The 18,319-nt window shown below is 40.8% G+C and overlaps 3 protein-coding genes across 11 annotated transcripts in view; 1 reads left to right on the forward strand and 2 right to left on the reverse strand.

Moving 5' to 3' along the window:
- Nucleotides 1-6,648, reverse strand: part of LOC117428367 (N-alpha-acetyltransferase 25, NatB auxiliary subunit-like) — an 18,715-nt gene extending 12,067 nt beyond the window's left edge. For 2 of the 4 annotated variants that reach the window (XM_058994704.1, XM_058994703.1), the window contains exons 1-11: nt 6,529-6,648; nt 4,791-4,876; nt 4,037-4,175; nt 3,802-3,920; nt 2,876-2,950; nt 2,687-2,794; nt 2,303-2,381; nt 1,226-1,337; nt 662-751; nt 363-535; nt 1-9 (exon numbers count right to left, since the gene is read on the reverse strand). The exon at nt 1-9 is cut by the window's left edge and continues 104 nt beyond it. In XM_058994704.1, coding sequence (XP_058850687.1) covers nt 1-9; nt 363-535; nt 662-751; nt 1,226-1,337; nt 2,303-2,381; nt 2,687-2,794; nt 2,876-2,950; nt 3,802-3,920; nt 4,037-4,175; nt 4,791-4,876; nt 6,529-6,586 — 1,048 coding nt within the window. In that variant the 5' untranslated portion in view covers nt 6,587-6,648. The other 2 variants (XM_058994706.1, XM_058994705.1) reach the window with 2 other exon arrangements.
- An 858-nt stretch (nt 6,649-7,506) lies between these two features.
- Nucleotides 7,507-15,608, forward strand: LOC117428386 (TRAF-type zinc finger domain-containing protein 1-like). Its single transcript, XM_034902094.2, has 12 exons — nt 7,507-8,089; nt 8,565-8,627; nt 9,563-9,698; nt 10,356-10,409; nt 10,964-11,393; nt 11,936-12,211; nt 12,382-12,452; nt 12,868-13,104; nt 13,485-13,617; nt 14,186-14,483; nt 14,681-14,729; nt 15,236-15,608. Exons 2-12 carry the CDS (start codon nt 8,593-8,595, stop codon nt 15,278-15,280), a joined length of 1,764 nt encoding a protein of 587 aa, XP_034757985.2. The 5' UTR covers nt 7,507-8,089; nt 8,565-8,592; the 3' UTR covers nt 15,281-15,608.
- A 296-nt stretch (nt 15,609-15,904) lies between these two features.
- Nucleotides 15,905-18,319, reverse strand: part of LOC117428384 (probable E3 ubiquitin-protein ligase HECTD4) — a 64,339-nt gene continuing 61,924 nt past the window's right edge. For all 6 annotated transcript variants that reach the window (XM_058994712.1, XM_058994708.1, XM_058994711.1 and 3 more), the window contains one exon: nt 15,905-18,023. In XM_058994712.1, the coding sequence (XP_058850695.1) occupies nt 17,887-18,023 (137 nt within the window). In that variant the 3' untranslated portion in view covers nt 15,905-17,886. The remainder of the gene's footprint in view (nt 18,024-18,319) is intronic.

Raw genomic sequence — 18,319 nt, forward strand, 5'->3', positions numbered from 1 at the left:
GGGGCTCTCCTAGAGGACGGAGAAAAAGAAATTCAGCCAGAGAGCACACCAAAGTAAGTATTCAACCTCTAAAACTATCACATGCTTGAATTGCAATTTGAATGATCTGGAAAAAATATATATAAAAACCCTTGTGATAATGAAGTAAAACACATATGTAATACAGATTATGCAGTATAACATATCAATCTGCGTCTAATTATGTAAATTCCAAAATCAATTTAACCTAGCACAGGGTTTGTCTTAACCTCAAACTTATTATGGCTAGTTCTTTTTGTAGTTTGTTTCAGATGCGCTTGTAGAAAATTGTCCCAGTTCCCCCTCGTTCGTGTCGGGGGCATGGCACCCTGTGCTGGGCTTACCCAGCTCCTTCTCCTCTGGGCTGCCCCTCTGTCTGAGTCTCTGGATCAGCTCCAGTCTGGCCAGGTATGGTCCCCGCAGCTGTCGGGATCCTTTCGTCTCCTCCGCGGAAATCCTGTCCAGAACGAATTTAATAGCTTGTGCTACAGAGGATTCCACTTCACCTTCCAACGAACTGGGAAACAAAAAACACAAAACCAACCCAGGATTAATTTGTTAAAACAAAAACGTGCCACTGTTTTATAGCACCAGTATATTAAAAACAGACATCGCTGGAACGAAGACACAATACAATACTCACTGCTCGCCTTCTTCAGGTGGGGACCAGGACTCATCAATTACATGGAAGAGGGAATCAAAGTAGGACAGGAAGAACTGCCAGTCATCTGGGCTGAAAGGTCACAGCAGGGTCATGCTGAAATACTCATTATACAAATACATTTCCTGTATAAAAGCATCTATAAACAAAGCCGCATAAATATTAGATAGGGTGTCAATATTTGGGATTTTATGTCTCACAAAAGGCACAACTGAATTTAGTGTAAAAGCCAGTAAAACAAAAGCTGCAAGCAAAAGGCTCAGTCATATTGTTGGATCACCACCCTCTGAATATATTAATGTATAAAGAAATTGCGAAAAGCAGTTGCATTCGTCAAGCAGTGACCTCCGTGCTGATTTAAAGAGAGACAGTTGGTGAATGGGACGCCTCTAAGAAAAAATACTAAAGTGATAAGATCATCATCTGAAAGAAGCAGCAGGTGTGGAATCAAACAGGTACAGAATACAAGCAATAAAAATACGTTGAGAAGAGGGGGCTGGGATAATACGACATGGTTCCAAGGTGACTCCAGTGTGGAGAGCTCACTTTGTCAGTAAGAGTTTTCTGGAGAGCGCATTGCACTCAGGCCATCGGTCCAGTTTCTTGTAGAGAGCCATGCACTTGTTCTCCCGGCTCTGCAGCTCGCTGGTCAGCTTCTCTGAAACACAAAGAGTGCAGTCTGTAACAACAATGGCTCACACTACACCGTGATTTCATTGCAGGGGTTCAAACAACCCACTGTGATGAAGACTCGCACTCTCTTAACCCTTTGCGGTCCATTGTCGGACTGGGTCCGACATTGCAATTATTCCTCTCAGGTCCTTTGTTGGACTGGGTCCGACATCATTATAGCAACGCAAAAAACTGGTTTTTAGTCGTTTTTTCTCCGGAAAAAGCCGAGAAAACCATTCAATTGCCGAGTGGGAGCAACAGGAGCCGAGACAAGTCGAAAAAAAATAAAATAAATAAAAAAGGCGTATCTCATGAATAGTCATATATGCCCATGGTATCAGATAACGGGGCGGTTATAGTAAACAAGCTGGCTGAGTGCGTCAGCGCACAGAGACTATCATGGACATTTACAGAGCTTTTTTCAGATGTTATAGTAATAAAATAATGACTTGGATCGCATTATTGAGGAGTTTGGTGATAAAACGAGTGATCAGGAGATGATCGATCGGTATGTACGACTATTATTTTTATTATTATTTATTTCTTACATAGGTGAAAGCGATAGCGAACGAAAGGGTGGGGCGTGGCTGGAGATGCCTAGTGAGTGCTTTGTTGATATGCAGGGCCATTTAAACCCGTTTGACTATGGAAAAAAATACTTTTAAACAGCGCGTCTAAAATTAACTGCGCGTGTGAAAATTAATTAGACCTGCCGTGCCTGACGCGCTTTTAATAAATGGACTGCAAAGGGTTAAAACACTGGAATGCCATGCATTAAAACAAATCAAATCTCAATTGTAAAATGTACTTACAATGATCTACTCTACTACAATAGAGTATGTGGTGAGCTGAGAAAGCTGTTAGTCCTCACTTGAGCATGTTACTGTTCACCCCAGAAGTGTGCAGTCATGAAGAAAGCTAGCTCTCTTAATGCTTGGTCTCACTGCTTACCTCCTAGCTTCCCCCTCACCACCTCAAGAGCCTCCACGTATTTTCCTAGCCGCTCCAGAATCATGAAATAAAGCTGAACCTGTCAAGATGAACAAATGTAAACAGGCCATAGACAAACTGCTGCCACCTTCGGTAGGTCTGACTGCAGCGAGACCATTGGAGTGATTCTGAACTATGACAAGTGAGCAGGTATCAGGAAGCAGAGGCTACTTTCCATCTACAGCGAGGTCTTTGAAAAATCAGCGTATTCCAACTTGAAGTATAAAATACAAAGCATTAAAAAAAAAGACCCAAAAGATCTTCAGAAAAGGGGGATCAGTAATCCTATTGCTAGTGCTAATACTCCTTTAGAGCTGTGTGTTCCCCTCTGTAGTTTCAACTCACTTCAGCCTCTGCCTCAATCTTCTCCTCTTTGACCATCTTCGCCACCATCCTCTCAGCCAGCGGCAGGAACATGGTCTTCGACAGCTTCTCGTCACGCGCAGAGATCGCCTGCACGAACAGCAGAAAGGAGTAATCAACAGGGCAAGGCTTGTGAAACACCTGCTGATTACTGAGGGAAGACACACTTACCTGCATCACTAAACTCATCACTGACCAGAAGTAGTAGGGGTTCTTGGGAACAATCTTGTAAAGTGCCATCCCAGCCTACAACATCAATATAGAAAAATGAAAAAGGATTCTGCAATAGCTCATTCATTAAAGTCAGAATTGGTGTTGCTTCATTTTTGATATAATGGTGAACATACACTAGATGGTTCAACACTCTGAATCCTTCTGTTGCATTACAGGTACCATACTGTCCATGGGCTTCACTGCACTACAGCACCATAGGAACTGATGACAGGTCAAGTGAGGTGATTACATTTGTGTAGCTGTTCTGAAGACTCGAATACAAAATGAACACAATTTCATTTTGGGTAAAAAAACACAAATTAGAACCTTTTTTATAATGGATTATGACAGCATTACGCATCTTCACTGTTTTGACAATGTCAGTCTTATTTCTAATTTGGTATTTTTTTTTTTAAATCATTCAGTCTGCTATTTACTCAGCAAGGCACAGCTGTTAATGTCTGGTTTCAGCTGGGGTCCTGCAACTTCCCCACAACAGGACTGCAGGAAGTGAAGACACACTGCCAAGGTCATACGGAGTGTCTGAGCAGGTATTAAATATCATGATCTCCTAGCTTAGCCCTGTGCGTCACCCATCAGAACACAAATCTGTATATTTAAGCAAGAGTTGACAGCACCCCCACAAAGTTCCTAACCCCACCCTCAACATGTTCACACAATGTACACACAGGAGATCAACAAATGAGTTGTACCAAATACTTCTGCATCCCAGACACACAGGAGGATTTGAGTTGATAAAACCATGCCATGTGCCATATAGTTCCCAAGAGCTGGAAGAAAGATTCGCTGCTTGTTCAATATCTCTGCATTTCAGATCACTGCACATTATGATGCATGAATGTATTTATTTAAAGCAAACCCACCTGCTGCATCTTCTTGTACTCCCCGACCCGCGCGTAAGCCATGAAGAGATGAGAGTGATACTCTTCACTGCTGGGCACTTTCTTCACAGCTACTTCATACAGTTTGGTCACCAACTCCGCTAAAGTGAACCAAATAAAAACAGAATACATCTTTAAACTTCTACAAGTCGGTAATGGCAACTTAGAGACAGAAGGAACAACATGATTACTCTATTATGTTAACAAGGAAACTCACGTCTGTGCATTTCCCTGTAGAGGATGGTCAACGCTTGCAGAGAGTTATCATCTGTGGGTTCCAGAGCAGTGACTTCCTGTGCCAAGGTGAAGGCCTCGTCTTGTTTGCCCGTCCGCTGTAAACCTATCGCCTTCAGGACCTGCAAGAAGAAGACACCTTCAGTCATCAAGCTGCATTCAAAATCTGAACGCAAAAAATGGACATGCTGCATTTAATATGAAACTGATTAGCAACATACAATACTACTTGGTTGCCAGTGTGCTAAAAGCCAAATAAAGGAGGTCAGATTTGTTTCCAGTACTGGATATAACTGCATTAAGTGTTGTCCCTAGTTTCGAAACAGGGCTGAACAAACCAAAGGTTTGTAAAAACAGAAAAAGCTCTGAAGAAGAGCCAGAGCCAGTATGATGGACACATTTTCAAACCAAAGCACCTTGAATTACAGTTTCTAGAGCTGGCTCTACACCTAAGCGGCAATCATTTTATATTTTTTTTGCTTTGAAAGGCACTATACAAAATAGTGCAATTTGCTATTAGCTAGTGGGAACCGTTGCAAGCAAACACACTGTCCACCATCTGCCTGCTGATTGCACATGGCTCTACTCTGTGCAAATGCTTAAGAGGGCAGCCGTGATGTCAACTCAAGTACACAAGTGGGTTGCTAGGTGTGGACCTGGCTTCGTGCATGTCTAAGGATCATTAAATACTTGAATATTAAGCTCATGAAGTGGTGCTGCCATGCACGCACACTCACCTTAGCACAGTAAAGATCCTTGTGCTTCTTGAGCAGCTTGTCGGCTTGCTGGATTGCCATCTTGTTATTGCCATTGTCCAGGTAATCTGCAAGAGAAGCATCGCATTTCCAGTGTGAATTACCAGACAGTGACTGCTTCTAGATTGCTTTTCCCATTGTAAATGCTCACTGAGATGGAGATTAGACATAGGCTATTCTGGTAGTCAAGGGTCACACACAGGTGGTGATAATGCAAAATTCATCTTTCCTTTGCCCATCAATAAGATAGAATACGCCATGCTGACACTGCAGATTGTACAAAGGACATCTACGAGAGAAAGAAAATGACACCCAAGGTCACACAGCTTTGCAGCACAAGAGCAGGGATTTTATCAAATCAAACCAAAGCAAAACGATGCGGTTCCTCCTGTCCTCCTGTCTAATAACCACCTTGTTTGCAAGTCAGTAGGACTAACTAGTAACCTCCTGTTTCTTGATCCTGCCCAGTTCCCTGCTATAAATCACTACAGTGAAATGTCATGTCAGGCTTTGAATATGGCATAGCAAAGCTGTGTGCCATACACTGCAGACATTACCCACAGAAAAGGCTGAAATCTAAACTGTCAAAACCATTTAAAAAGTCATTCTCATGATACGCTGCAGCAATGAATAATAATAACAAGATTATTTTCAGTATAAACGGTATGGGTTTTGCCAAAAAGCTGTCTATATAACCCTGCCCCAGCCTGAGGGACACTATGCATGGATTAAATGTAGCAGAAATGTTTAAATGTTTAATCACATTTGATTAAACCTTCGCTGATATCTGTAAACTTGCTGCCAGTATATAGATTAAATCTAGACGTGTGTGCCAGTTAAACAAACGTCGTTCACGGTACATTATGATGGTTACAAAACTAAAATTAGCCACAAAAAACCCAATCCATTACTCTGGGAAAGCAGCGTGACAGCAGAGACTTTACAGTAACCGCTTTGAAAAGTTTTCCTGGGTCAACAACTACACACACTAGCGAGCTAGATTCGCTGTACTAGACTAGAGGCAGAGCTAATACGTCCAGTACTACTAGAACATATTCATTCATATATATATTACACACATACACAATCCGATGTGATAACTTTCAGTTTTGTTAAGGACAACTGGTGAAAATACATGTAAACATTAAACACTTTACACTATAGCTGTCCTACCTTGCTACCGTACCGGCTGCTCAGGAATTTACGCAGGGCACAGTAAAATATTACCAAGTTTAACACATGCTGTGCAATATTTCATACACTAAGTAACAACTGCAACCGGTTCATCAACACATCTAGAGATTGTCAAGTTAACAACACGACTGTCTCCTAACTGATCTGAAACAACAACAAAAAAATGCAGTTCAGCGCCGCAAATAAAAACACCAACTACATATTTCACATAAGCAACCATTCACTGATTGCAAAAATCAGCCTTCCACGTGCGGTTGTTGGACCGATCAGCTCACTTAAACGCTTTAAAAAAAACACAGGCATTAGAGAAGAGCCACAAGAGGAAGATACCGGTTATTCGGTACAAGGGTCACCCGATTCCGAGGCTGCGGTCGTGGCCTGCAGTCTGTTTTGCACACCTTTGTATTTACAAATCCCTTTACCTGAGCTTAACCGAGATCTGGGAGGGGCCCGAAACGGGCGCTATGTTATTAAAAATCCACACTTGTAACGAGTCTTTGAATTACTCAAAGCAGTACACCGTTACCGTAAATCGGTCTAAGCCTCCTGTCGTTAGGATCTTGCACATGGCCCCTCGCCGCCATGATGGGATATCAGACTGCAAACGGAGCATGCGCGGTGAAAGCTGCTCGGGGAGTATTAGAGAAACAGGCTCGGGTCATTCTACCTGGACAACAGATAGGAAATATTCATTTAGATACGTTTAGGTACTGTACTTCCATAGCTACAATGCAGTTTGTCCGTGAAAATAAGTTACACACAAACATACTTGTTTTAATGCTATTTAAAAAAGTGTAGTGTAAACATAAAACGTCTCTGTTAAATGTTATACATGCATTAATACCCATACAAAATATGTACGATATTTGTCTTTTTTTTTTTTTTGCCAAAGCATATATTTGTGTAAACACTGAAAAGGCACATTAGACCGACCGCTTTCAAGGTATTAATGCAGGATTATGTTGATTGGGTGTTATACAAGTGAACTTCAACAAAGTGCCATTTATTTTTTGTCAGTGCGGTGTCCTACAAAAAAATTTCAATCTGATGCTGAAATGACTGTTTTACTTCACGCTTCAGTTTACGTCTATGTACTATTCTTCCAAGTGTCAGCAAACGTGTTAAACTTTTTTTTCAGTTCGAATTGTAGTTATATTGCACTTGAATCCTGTTTATTTAACTGAATCCTAAAGTTAATACATTATTTATATTCACAATGTTCAACCAGTATAGCTGGTATGTGTCTAACCTGGATATGGGTGGGCTACTATACTTCATTTACCAAAATACTCATTTAGTATGATATACTGTATATGGACAGCAGGTGCGCATTTTATCCACCTGTAACCTGAAACTCAAACAGGGCGTTCCCTATCGGGAAGTTGACAGGACAAGCAGTGCCACCGCCAATAAACTGGTTACAGGAGAAAAGACGCCATTACGTAAGCAGCGTGGATAGGGCAATAGATTTGGAAAGATAGGAATCTTATCCAATAGGTATGCAGAAAACTCTAGCATATCCAATCAGCAGCCTGTAGGCAGGAGAACGAATGAACTGCTGCGTAGCGCAGTTGCTGTTTCTGTAAGCTAAATGAAATTGGGTTGATACACATCAAAGTGGACGGTGCCAGTTTAGAATGGGAATATATATATTGGTTTATACGAGAGGTCGTCAGTTATAATTACGATTAGGCTGTTTTTGTTCTTGAGATATTGAATTTACTGCCTGACTGGAGTATATTCGGTCAAGGCAGGAGATTTTGTACATTGGAAGGCTTAGTGAGGAATTGTTTCCGTTTTGTTTTTTTATACCCTGTCTTTAAACTTTAAAAATAACTTAGTCATATTTAGCAGTTTCGTTTCAAAATCGCGAAATTAAACGGAAACATCTGCGATACACAAGTTACAAGGCAGCGAGTTAGACGATTCCAGTAGAATTTATATGTGTCTTTTGTTTTTGTTTTTGTTTGACGAAGGCGAGTGATTTTATTGTTTAAATTCCTGATTGTTTTGCTTCGTCACTGGCCGTGTCATTTTCCCGTTTCGTTTTATTCTTGAGTTTCGATTTACCCTGCTTCCGGATTCAGGTAATTCCTTATTCTTGTTCGAATCCGATTGCCGTATTATAATTATTTGTATTTACGTATGCATAAACAAGTCGTGTATTTATTTGTATTTTAGCTACAAGTCCTTTCATGTAGTCCAATGCACATTTTATAAAAAGTCAGCCTGTAACTGTATTTGTTTTTCTTCTATATTTATGTAACCTACACACACCTCCCCTTAGTCTGAGTATCGCATTCTGTCAGATGTAATTACATACAGTACTGCTGTACTGTGAATGTTGAAGTATCTCATTGCATATTCTACTGTAATCCAACCCCACTCCCATCCTGTTTTATACCTACAGTTCATAGCATATACTTTCCTGCATCGGGCTTTTAAACCACAGTGCAGCTGCTAGTACTGTATAATAGCTTCACATACACCAAGCTTGTCCCTGGACTATTGTACTGTGTTAATGCTAACGTGTTCTGTTAATAAGCATTTTTTTGTTTGCAGTGTGTTGGAAACAAACAAAACAGAGAACATGTCTGAGGAAAGCACCCAACTCTGTGCCAACTGGTAAATAACTTGGATAAGATGCTTGCATTTTCACAACATACAGCAATCTGCTGTACCTGATAAGGGGTTGTCTCTCCACACTTTCCCTTCAGTTTGGTTTCTGTTTTGAATTTTGTTCTATATAATTCTCTTGTAGTTCATATTGCAGTGCCACTCCCAAAACCTTTACTTTGGTCTTGATTACCGGTAGTCATCTTTGAGCTTGAAATTAATCTTCCTGATACGTTGCTTACTTACAGATTACACCAGCAATATGAATGCAGCTTGTACAAATGGTTACTATTCACAGTATCTCCATATTGTGGATGTCTCAAGCTTTAGGGTGTTAAATGGGACAAATGTTTTGTTCTTTACTTGGTGATGTCAGCTGGGGTAGTTCTGTAGTCTATACTTGTAAGATGTGGTTTTTAAATTGTTGATTTGAAGGTAAGGTGTTCAAAATCAATCTACTGTAGAAGAGATAGCAGTTTCACCCATTCCAGGTTTTAGGAGTTTGATTAGCCACAGTGTATAGGTAACAAGCTGAGGTATGTCTTATTAAACTCATTAAAACCAGGAGTGGATCAAGCGGCTATGCAATGGGGGTATTATTGCCATCCCTGATTTATATACATAATTCTATTGAGTATTACTTCTAGCAACAAGGTAGACAATACACATCAAGAGGTAGAACATGATTCCGAAAACCAAAATGGTGACCTTTACAATTTTTGTGCACTTTTGAAATAGTCACATTCTCTGCAATGATTTTTTAAAACAGTAGGGTCCTTTTTAAATATGCTTTAATGGTGGTCATTGAATAGTTGGTCAGTTCTGCAACTTACCGCACAATACAGCATTAGGAATAATACTGTACTGTATATCAATGTCGTAGCGGTTATATTATGTAAAAACTATACAAATATTTCAAATCACTTTTTGTTATAACCTTGTAGCAAGCGTGACATCCCTTCAGTGAATTTCACTATCCACGAGATTCACTGCAGGAGGAACATCAGTCTCTGCCAGTACTGCAAGGAGCCGTTTCCCAGATCTGAAATGGAGGAGCACGTGGAATCAGAGCATGCACAGGTGAGAGAACCCTGAGCACCAATCAGATTGCATCGTTTATTAAAATGAAGGGTTTTACCGGCCAAAACCGGCCCTAGATCTTGTTTTCAAGGTCCACTGCAGTTTGCATCCGTAAACCGATACAAAGGTTTTATTGAAGAAAGGTTTCACATGATAGAATATAAAGAAAGCATCAAACTGAGAACTCCCCCGGCTTCATGTTTTGCACATGCAAGGATCCAGCAGTACATGTTTGAATATATGACCATTTGCTGCAGTACAGTGTCCCATTTGTGAACACACATTTACCAGCATGCCCACTGATGGCAGCACAAATAACATGTCCCGTGAGAGACTGCATAAAAATGAGTATTCTATTTATAATTTAAAGTAAATCAGGCATTTTATTTCTAATCACTGAACCATTATTATTTGATCTCGATGTACAATAGCACAGATAAATAAAAAATACACAGTTTATTACTTTTGTGATGTGGGATGCAACTTTCCCCATTGTCACTAGTCCTATAAATACATTGGGGTAGTTCATGGATAGACAACTACTTCCAGTCCAGGTATTTGTACCAACCAAGTCCTGCAGTTCAGGACCAGAGCTGCCAACACCTGGCCTAGTCAGATGGCTTGTTGGGCCAAGCTGATAGTTTGTTTCCATTTCAGGTGGCCTGTAAGTGTGGGGTGAAGATGGAAAAGAGACATGTGGAGAAGCACGAGGTATGGGTTTGTTATTTTAGTCTTATCTCATGCCTGTCCGTCATGGTTTTTTTCTTATGGGGCTTTACTCATATAAGCAAGTATTTACTATGTTTTAGCTGCTCTCAGTCAAACTCACTCTTACTTATAATTTACTGTATTCTTTATTTTGCTCTTACTTGAATCTGATTTATTGTAATTTCATAACTGCTGTTACCTGTATTATGATAATCTGTAATGTGATATTTTATAATGTGATAACTTGTAATGTGATATTTTATAATGTGATACATTGTAACAATTGTAAGTCGTCCTGGATAAGGGTGTCTGCTAAGAAATAAATAATAATAATAATAATAATAATAATAATAATGAGTCCCAAGTAATGTACCAGGATGGTCTCTCTGTAAAACTAGGTTATCAGAGGAAAGGGTGCTGATGAACAAGGTCCCTGTACTAACAGAACATTTATGCGTTGAATTTAACATGCAGGTCCCTATTTTAAACAAGGAACCAGTGTTGGTTATGAGTGTCTATGTTCAGTAAAGCAAGTTTTCTCTCATCTCTTTCTTCAGCTATCAGAATGCGGTCTGCGTCTGAAGAAGTGTCAGTTCTGTGATCTGGAGCTGGCCTTCAACAAGTGGGGTGACCACGAGGAGTATTGCGGGGCTCGCACGGAGCCCTGCCCACAGTGCCTGCACAACGTGATGTTGAAGGAGCTGAGCACTCACCCAGCGGTGTGCGGCACCCAGCCGGCTGAGGAAAGGAACAACAATCGGGGCCGCATGGGCTCCGAGGAGCCGCTGCCGGGCGTCTGGTTCGAGGCCCACGCCATCAGGAACCTGCTGCAGGGCGAGGCGGTGCGCAACAGCAGCCGCCCCCCTGGGCTCAGGATCCCCCGAACCCTGGAGAGCAGAGTTCACAACAGCACCCGGGCAGCCGGGGCAGCGCAGAGGGGGCAGGAGAAGAGAAACACACCCACCAGAAACAGGGACCAGAATCAGGGTTAGCACATAGCAAATCCACATATATAAGTTGCAGGTCATTCTTGACTTTAACTACAAAGTGATCCCGTTCCAACACCTGTGACATGGACACAGTGTAGACATACACACGTTATTGTGGTAATTAACTGAGCTATTGAAGCTTCTGGGAACCGCCCCTCTGGTTTTCATAAAACATTACATAGGCATTTGTCATGATATGCTGTGTTTTTAATGGTGCCAGGGATGGAAATAAGCCTCCTATTGCATAGCAGTTTCACCCATTCCAGGTTTTAATATGTGCTTGTAGCCTCAGTGTATAGGTTAAACCCATAGTAAAATCAAGAATGGATTAAACTGCTATGCAATTATTTCCATCTCTGTGGTACTGATGACACTCACATTTTGTTATACTTGGCTTACGGGTGTATGTATCTTATTGATATGCTTAGTTAAATCGGGTTACGATCACCGATTTTTAATATAGCAATAACTGACAATGTCATTGAGCGCCTGCCCACACTACTTGATCTGATGGGACATGTCCTGCATACTGCTTTACAGTGGCTGAAGAGGAGAGCTTTCAGAGGAACTGCGGGGGACAGACTGGTGTGGAGGGTGGTGGAGATGAGGACCCGAACCTGGACTACCTGCTGGCTCTGAGCCTGCAGGATGAGAACTGCGATTACACCAGGGGCCAGGGCACCTGGGCTGACCAATGGGGGGACAGACTGACCCAGATAGCCACTCCGCTCCTCTTCCCTGACCATCTAACTCGGCTGATGCAGCCCCCAGTCCCAACATCCACAGTGTCCAGAAATAACCCCATTGAGAGAAGCAGTGAGTGTTGTCTTGTTATTCCTTACATAAAATTATTCATTTTATTTATTTATTTACTTTTTTGATTCAGAACACATAAAACTAATTGTTGGCTACATTAATGTACTGGGAAACATGTGCAGATGCAGTGGTTTTTGTTCATTTCGTTTTCTTGTCTTGTGCTGTCTCAGCTGATGATACAATGCTGCCTTGTGAATTCTGTGAGAAGCTGTTCCCTGAAGAGGACCTCATTCTGCATCAGGTCTGGGTTTTTTATATCGCAGAGCACACAGTGTTTTGTATGGGTTATTGTTTGGAGCAGGAGTCGGAGGATGAGGTTCACGTGCAGGGTTGCGCACAGGTTTGGGGTGAGTGCCTTCTTTTTCAATTCCAAGTCCTTTCAAGGTATTAGAATTGATTTAAAAGGGAATGGGAATTGATTATAAAAAGGTATTGGAGCTGACCCCAGCCCTGGTTGCACATTTTTATTAAAGAAATTGAAAATAAATTCATTATGATAATACATTGATGTGTTCTCATTAACTAAATCTCATGGCTTGACTGTGGTTCTTTGGGTCCCAGACCTGTTTGTTAAAGAATATGGGTGGAGCCACTCGACACTAGAAGTAGACAGAGCACATAGAAACGTATATTTTGTATTCTTTCCACCCCCCCAGACGGGCTGTAACCCCACGAGTGCCTTTGCCTCCTTCAGCAAGCGGCCTCCCTCCCCCCTTCAGGAGGACAGTCTCTTCACAGACAGCCTGAGTCCCTTCTACAGTCCCCAGCACCTTGCAAGTAAATTCGCCTCCTTGTCCTATGGCCCCCCTCCAGGGCCAGCAGAGGGCACTGTGGTCATTCCTTGTGAATTCTGTGGGGTTCTCCTTGAAGATGACCTTCTCTTTCACCACCAGGTAAATCCTCCATAGAAAACAATAAAAAAAAAACTAAAACACAAGTATTTTTATTTCTAAAAAGGACTGTCGCTTTGCTTTTCAAAGTTGTGAATCATTGAATATGCAAAAATTGTACAGGTATCTAAGCGAATAGAGTTTGACGGCATATTCATTTAATATGCAGGGGCCCCTGTATCTAAATGACGACTGTCACATTACCACCTTCCTGTCAAAATGTTGTTTGTAAAATTTTAAATGTAGGGTGTAAAGAACAAAATGGCAACACTTTCCATGTCCCATTGGGTAAAATCCGGATGTTGCAGGTATTTAAAGCGAGATGAATAATTGCAAGTCTTATTTTCGCTCCATGTTATATTTAAACTGCTTTTTAAATTTAGGATAAGTGTGACCATCGACCTGGAACTGCTTGCCCTACGGAAAGGCCATCTGCCCGGGAGCCACTTCCTCCCAAAGTGGAGAACAGGAGGAAGAGCTCTCCAGAGATTCAGAGGAGACAAGTCAGGCACCGTGGTGAGACGCACAGGGACCACAATGAAGATTTAACATGAGACTGCTTTAGGAATCATGGGGGTCGGTTTAATTTATTTAAATGTCTTGTCCTTTTAATTCCTGAAATAGGACACTTTTTACAGAGAAATGCACTACAGAGACTGCTACACTTTCATTACCTTGCTATGCAAAGATCTCGTTGGCAGTATTGAGATCCGCTGTTGTTTAGATCAGTTGAATAGACCCCACAGACTGAAGACCTCAGCTGCTAGGAGTTGCGCTTGAACATTAGTGGTCCCCTGCTATCGCCACGTAAACTGCACATTTGATGTGTACATATCTGCAAAAAGGATATAAAATGTCTCTGTGGACAGTATGCCCTTTCTGGAAATATTTAACTGTGTGATTCACCTGTCCCAGTTAAGCAGGGCAGAACTGCTTATGTTAAGTTGTAACTGGAAAAGGACAGAAACAAAAGCATGGGGGGACATGGTCTGGATGCAAGCCAATGTGGAGGAGAGGGATGCGCTAGAAATGAATCATATAGAATTTAAATGTATTCACGTCTCAATGGTGCTTGTGTTCACAGGAGATCTGGGATCTGCCGGCCTGGAATATTTGATTGAAAAGCCAAGAAACCGAGACATTCCTGCAGGCGTGAAGCCGTTAAACGGGACCCCAGATTCCAGGGACCCCTGGAAACCTGAATCCAGGACGAGTCCACTCAATCCGGTTAAGGTGATAAACTCCAGCTATCGGGAGAGGCGGGGTCCAGGAGGAAGGGAGCCCACAGTGGGAGTGGCTCCAGCCAGTGGCACCAGGACTCGCTTCCCAGAGGGCTACGAGCCCAACTTTCCACAAGCCAGCTCCGGCAGACAGGCTTCAGGGTAAACCTTGCAAGCAGATGGGTTATTTACAATTGTCACGTAATGTAGTAGTGCATGTTAAATAGAGAAATGTTTGGACCACAACGTCTTTTTCCAGACATTGGAAAGATTTGTCTACTTATCCAATCGGCAGTTTCTTATTTAGGATTCAGTGTTTAGTTATGGATGATATGTGGTTTTTTTTTTTTTTTGTATAGTGCAAGAACAGAAGAGAGAAGGAACTTCAGAGGCTCGGTCACAACTAAGGTAACATTTTGTATACATGAATGGTGGAACTAAAATTGCAGAGTTTTACTCAGCAACTCTGGATCTTTTAAGCAGATGGGTTGGTAGAAAAGAACACCCTCAATTTACATTTTCTCATTAAAGCCTTTGCCTCAATCAAGTTGCCCAGATTCAATCTGACAAGTCATCAAGGTGTCCTGGAGATTTACATAGCCAATGTTCTATGACAAACACCTCCAATTTCTTCAGGGAATTTGTGTGGGGGTGGAAATCTTCAGAATTGCCAGAGTAATTGCTTTTGTGACAAACTGAGTGAAGCTGCTTTTATATTGCAGAGGTCAAGGATGCTATTGGCATAATAAATATTCAGCCACGTGAGAGCCATATTGCATGTGTAACATTTCCTTTGCACACATTTTTGATGGCTATGTCTTCCAAATAACTACTTTTAATGGTTCAAACACCTGTTTATAACTTTTGAAATAGGCTTATTACCAACATACTTATTTTCTTTTTTTTTAAACCAGCCACACATCCCCAAAGTGAGAGATGTGGAAAAGGAGGAGGAATGACATCACTTTCCAGTAAGACTCTAGCACTCAAACTCAGGCTGCTTGACTATTTGCGGACTATGCAACACAATCCAAACTGTAAATATTTGTGTGTAAATGTACTTTGTTCTTGCACTCAATGGATGTAGCTGAATTGAACATTTCCATTGTGTAGAGTAATAATTAATATCCAGTACCTTTTAACATCAACACTATTGTGGAGAGGATTCAGACATCACTGTTTAATCAAATGTTTAATGTTGATGTCTGTTCTTTTGTACGTTGTATACTAACTGATTTTTGTAATAGGTTCTCCTGTCCATAATCACATTAAACATATCCTCACTTACTGGGTCAATCTTTGTACTGGTATGTCAAGAAGAGGGGACCATTTCAGCTTGCATCTGTTCAGTTTGATTCACACTTTTTCTTTTAATGCATAATGTGAGATAATCAAGACTTTAGTTTGTGCCAAAGTCATGACATGTGACTGTATGGGAGAGTGTACTTTTTTTAATTATGTAAGTCACTGAATGCATTATGTAGTTCAAGTTGTCAGCTGGACTTTACCCTTTCAACACACCATGGTGTAACTATACAGTAAGGATAACCTCCTGTTAAGCAAATAACAGAAATGATCCCAGGTTTTACATTGAGAATTTATTATTTGTGACACAAAAATCTGAGTTTTTCTCTGTAGGATCCATTCAAACATCACTGTGTTAGGTATAGATGCATACAGGGTAAACGGCAGAGTAAAGGTTAGGTTAAATGCAATCATAAATAATTGTAATAAATATCAAGTAAATGTACAGCACACATTTAACATCTTGGTGTGGATATGTCCTTTTATTCCTTATATTGCCCCCTGGGAGAGAGAGCATTCTGTTAGCAGCAGTTAACTTTGTCACAGCTATCATCATCTACCTGTTTTAAAAACTAAAGATTGGCACACACAATGCCATTGGTAACACTGTTTATCCCATGTCAATTAAATAGTAACACACAGACCAGGTCTTTATAGGGATTAGAATTTACTGTACAGTGCATAGTTACAGTACTTAAAAGGAAAATAAAACTTTTTTTGATAAAGAAAAAGGTGATAACGTTGACCTATATTCAAAAATCCAGTGGTGACACCAGACAATTTACATTCCAGAATTTAAACAGACTTATTGTATATACATTTTCAAAGTATTTTTTTTTGTTTTAGATAACTTGTTAAGGTGTAGCAATAGGGAGATTTCAGTTTTAGATTTTATTTTAGCTATCAACTGGTGATAGGGGGGGTTATAGTATTGTGTGTGCCAATCATGTTAGAACCATAAAGCTGCCACACTGAAATGTCAGTCACTCAAAAAAAAGAATAAAATTAAAACAGCACAGCAGGGCTTCATATTCCTGTTACCCTTTTCACCCTCTAAGCAGCACACAGCAACAGCAGTCTGCAAATAAAATATGCACAAGATTCTCTCCCTGCAGTTTAGACCAACTCAGAATAAACTTCTTTTACAATGCACTTGGAGGGGTCAAGCAAAACTGTTATTTTACAATAGTTATGTACCCTCTCATCCTTTTTTATACTGTTAAATAAAACATATGCACCCTTTTTTCCATACTTTCCCTCCCCTCGTTCTGGGGACTTGTTGGTCTTGGAAATACTGAGTGTCTTAACCAGCGGTAAAGTCCACGTTTGGCTTCTGTGGGTTACAAGAAGCCTGAAGTCATTTTCTTCAGTAAATGTCCACAAGTGACACATGTATTTCTCTTCTAATTGATAACAAAGGCCATCCCATTTTGCATTGTTTACACAATGCCAGCTGAGGAGAAGCAGAGTAGTTTCTGGGTTCCTTGAGCAGATCAGCCGGCTAATTCTTCCTTTGCTTTATGTACACTTTTGGCATTGTGGTCTAAGCATTGGTTACGGCTGTTAGAAGAATAAATCATAAAATACAATGGTGACCAATACCCTTAAGTATCTAATACATCACTTCCTGTGCTTATAAATTTAAAAGTAGGTTAACTATTTACACAAGCAACCTTTCAGGATCTGGGGTGTAAACTGGGAGCAGTTCTGCAGTGCTCAGATTGTTTGATAACGTAGAAACCTTGTTTGTCTGAGTAACGTACCATTCAAAAAGCTTTTTTCCTTACTCAAAACCATAGGCAGAACCGCCTCTCCAGTTGCCTTAAAAAGCAGCGATATGCAGTAAAAGAGGTTTCTCCTATTTGACATACTGTTAGCTATAACATATTATTTTCATATTGATGCAGTCTGATGTTTAAGTTAAGACATCTAATTAACAACAAAAAATAAAACAACCCCTAACATTTTCTTACCCTGGTAAAACAAAGTGCAATGCACGGGGTCCCTTATTTTTATACTGCCTTTTCACAAAACCACTTCCACAGGAAATGACACAGCCCAGCAGTTGCAGAGCACACTGGCTGTAGCAAATGCCAGCCCGTGTCTAGCTTCGTAGGATCTTGAAGAAATCAAAGTGCTACCAGTCTCCTTTTCTTCACCTTCAGGTCTGTTTACTTCTAGGAAGCACTTCATGTAGGAGAATCCTCTTGTTCTCCTGGTTATGTGAAAGGTTGTTGGGCCGGCTGGCTGGCTGGCTCACTCAGCCGCTCAAAGGGTCCTCTCGGTAATGGATTGCATACCGAAGCTTTTCCAGCATGATCTCCAAAGAGGAATACTGAGGAAGTTTGATCATGAACATGCAGGTTTCAACTCTGATATACCGAGAATCAGGGGAACCTAGGGAAAACACAAATACCGTTGTCACATTATCCTTTTTAAAAATGTTTCCATGTGTTCCAGTTACAGCCATTAAACGGGTTTATTAAGCCTAGCTATTAAAATAGGCATACCAACGCTAAAACTAAAACCAACATCCAACACCAGTGCCTGTGTTTTTAGTATATTGGTTTAATATATTTTATTTAAAAGAACATTTTTGACAAATTGAACAGCTGCTGCTTTTAATTTCTAAAATCATATCAATATGCATAAGCACTTAATGTTTTCCAGGTTTACCTTTTTTTAGCAATAGC

Source organism: Acipenser ruthenus, chromosome 21 (assembly GCF_902713425.1).
Source record: "Acipenser ruthenus chromosome 21, fAciRut3.2 maternal haplotype, whole genome shotgun sequence".
Lineage (NCBI taxonomy): Eukaryota > Metazoa > Chordata > Actinopteri > Acipenseriformes > Acipenseridae > Acipenser > Acipenser ruthenus.

Bases quoted from the DNA above. Each gene is read 5' to 3' on its own strand.
- LOC117428386 (XM_034902094.2), top strand. From the start codon at position 8,593: ATGTCTGAGGAAAGCACCCAACTCTGTGCCAACTG. The intron at 11,394-11,935 runs GTTAGCACATAG...ACTGCTTTACAG, and splicing joins AAACAGGGACCAGAATCAGG to TGGCTGAAGAGGAGAGCTTT. The intron at 12,453-12,867 runs GTCTGGGTTTTT...CCACCCCCCCAG, and splicing joins AGGACCTCATTCTGCATCAG to ACGGGCTGTAACCCCACGAG.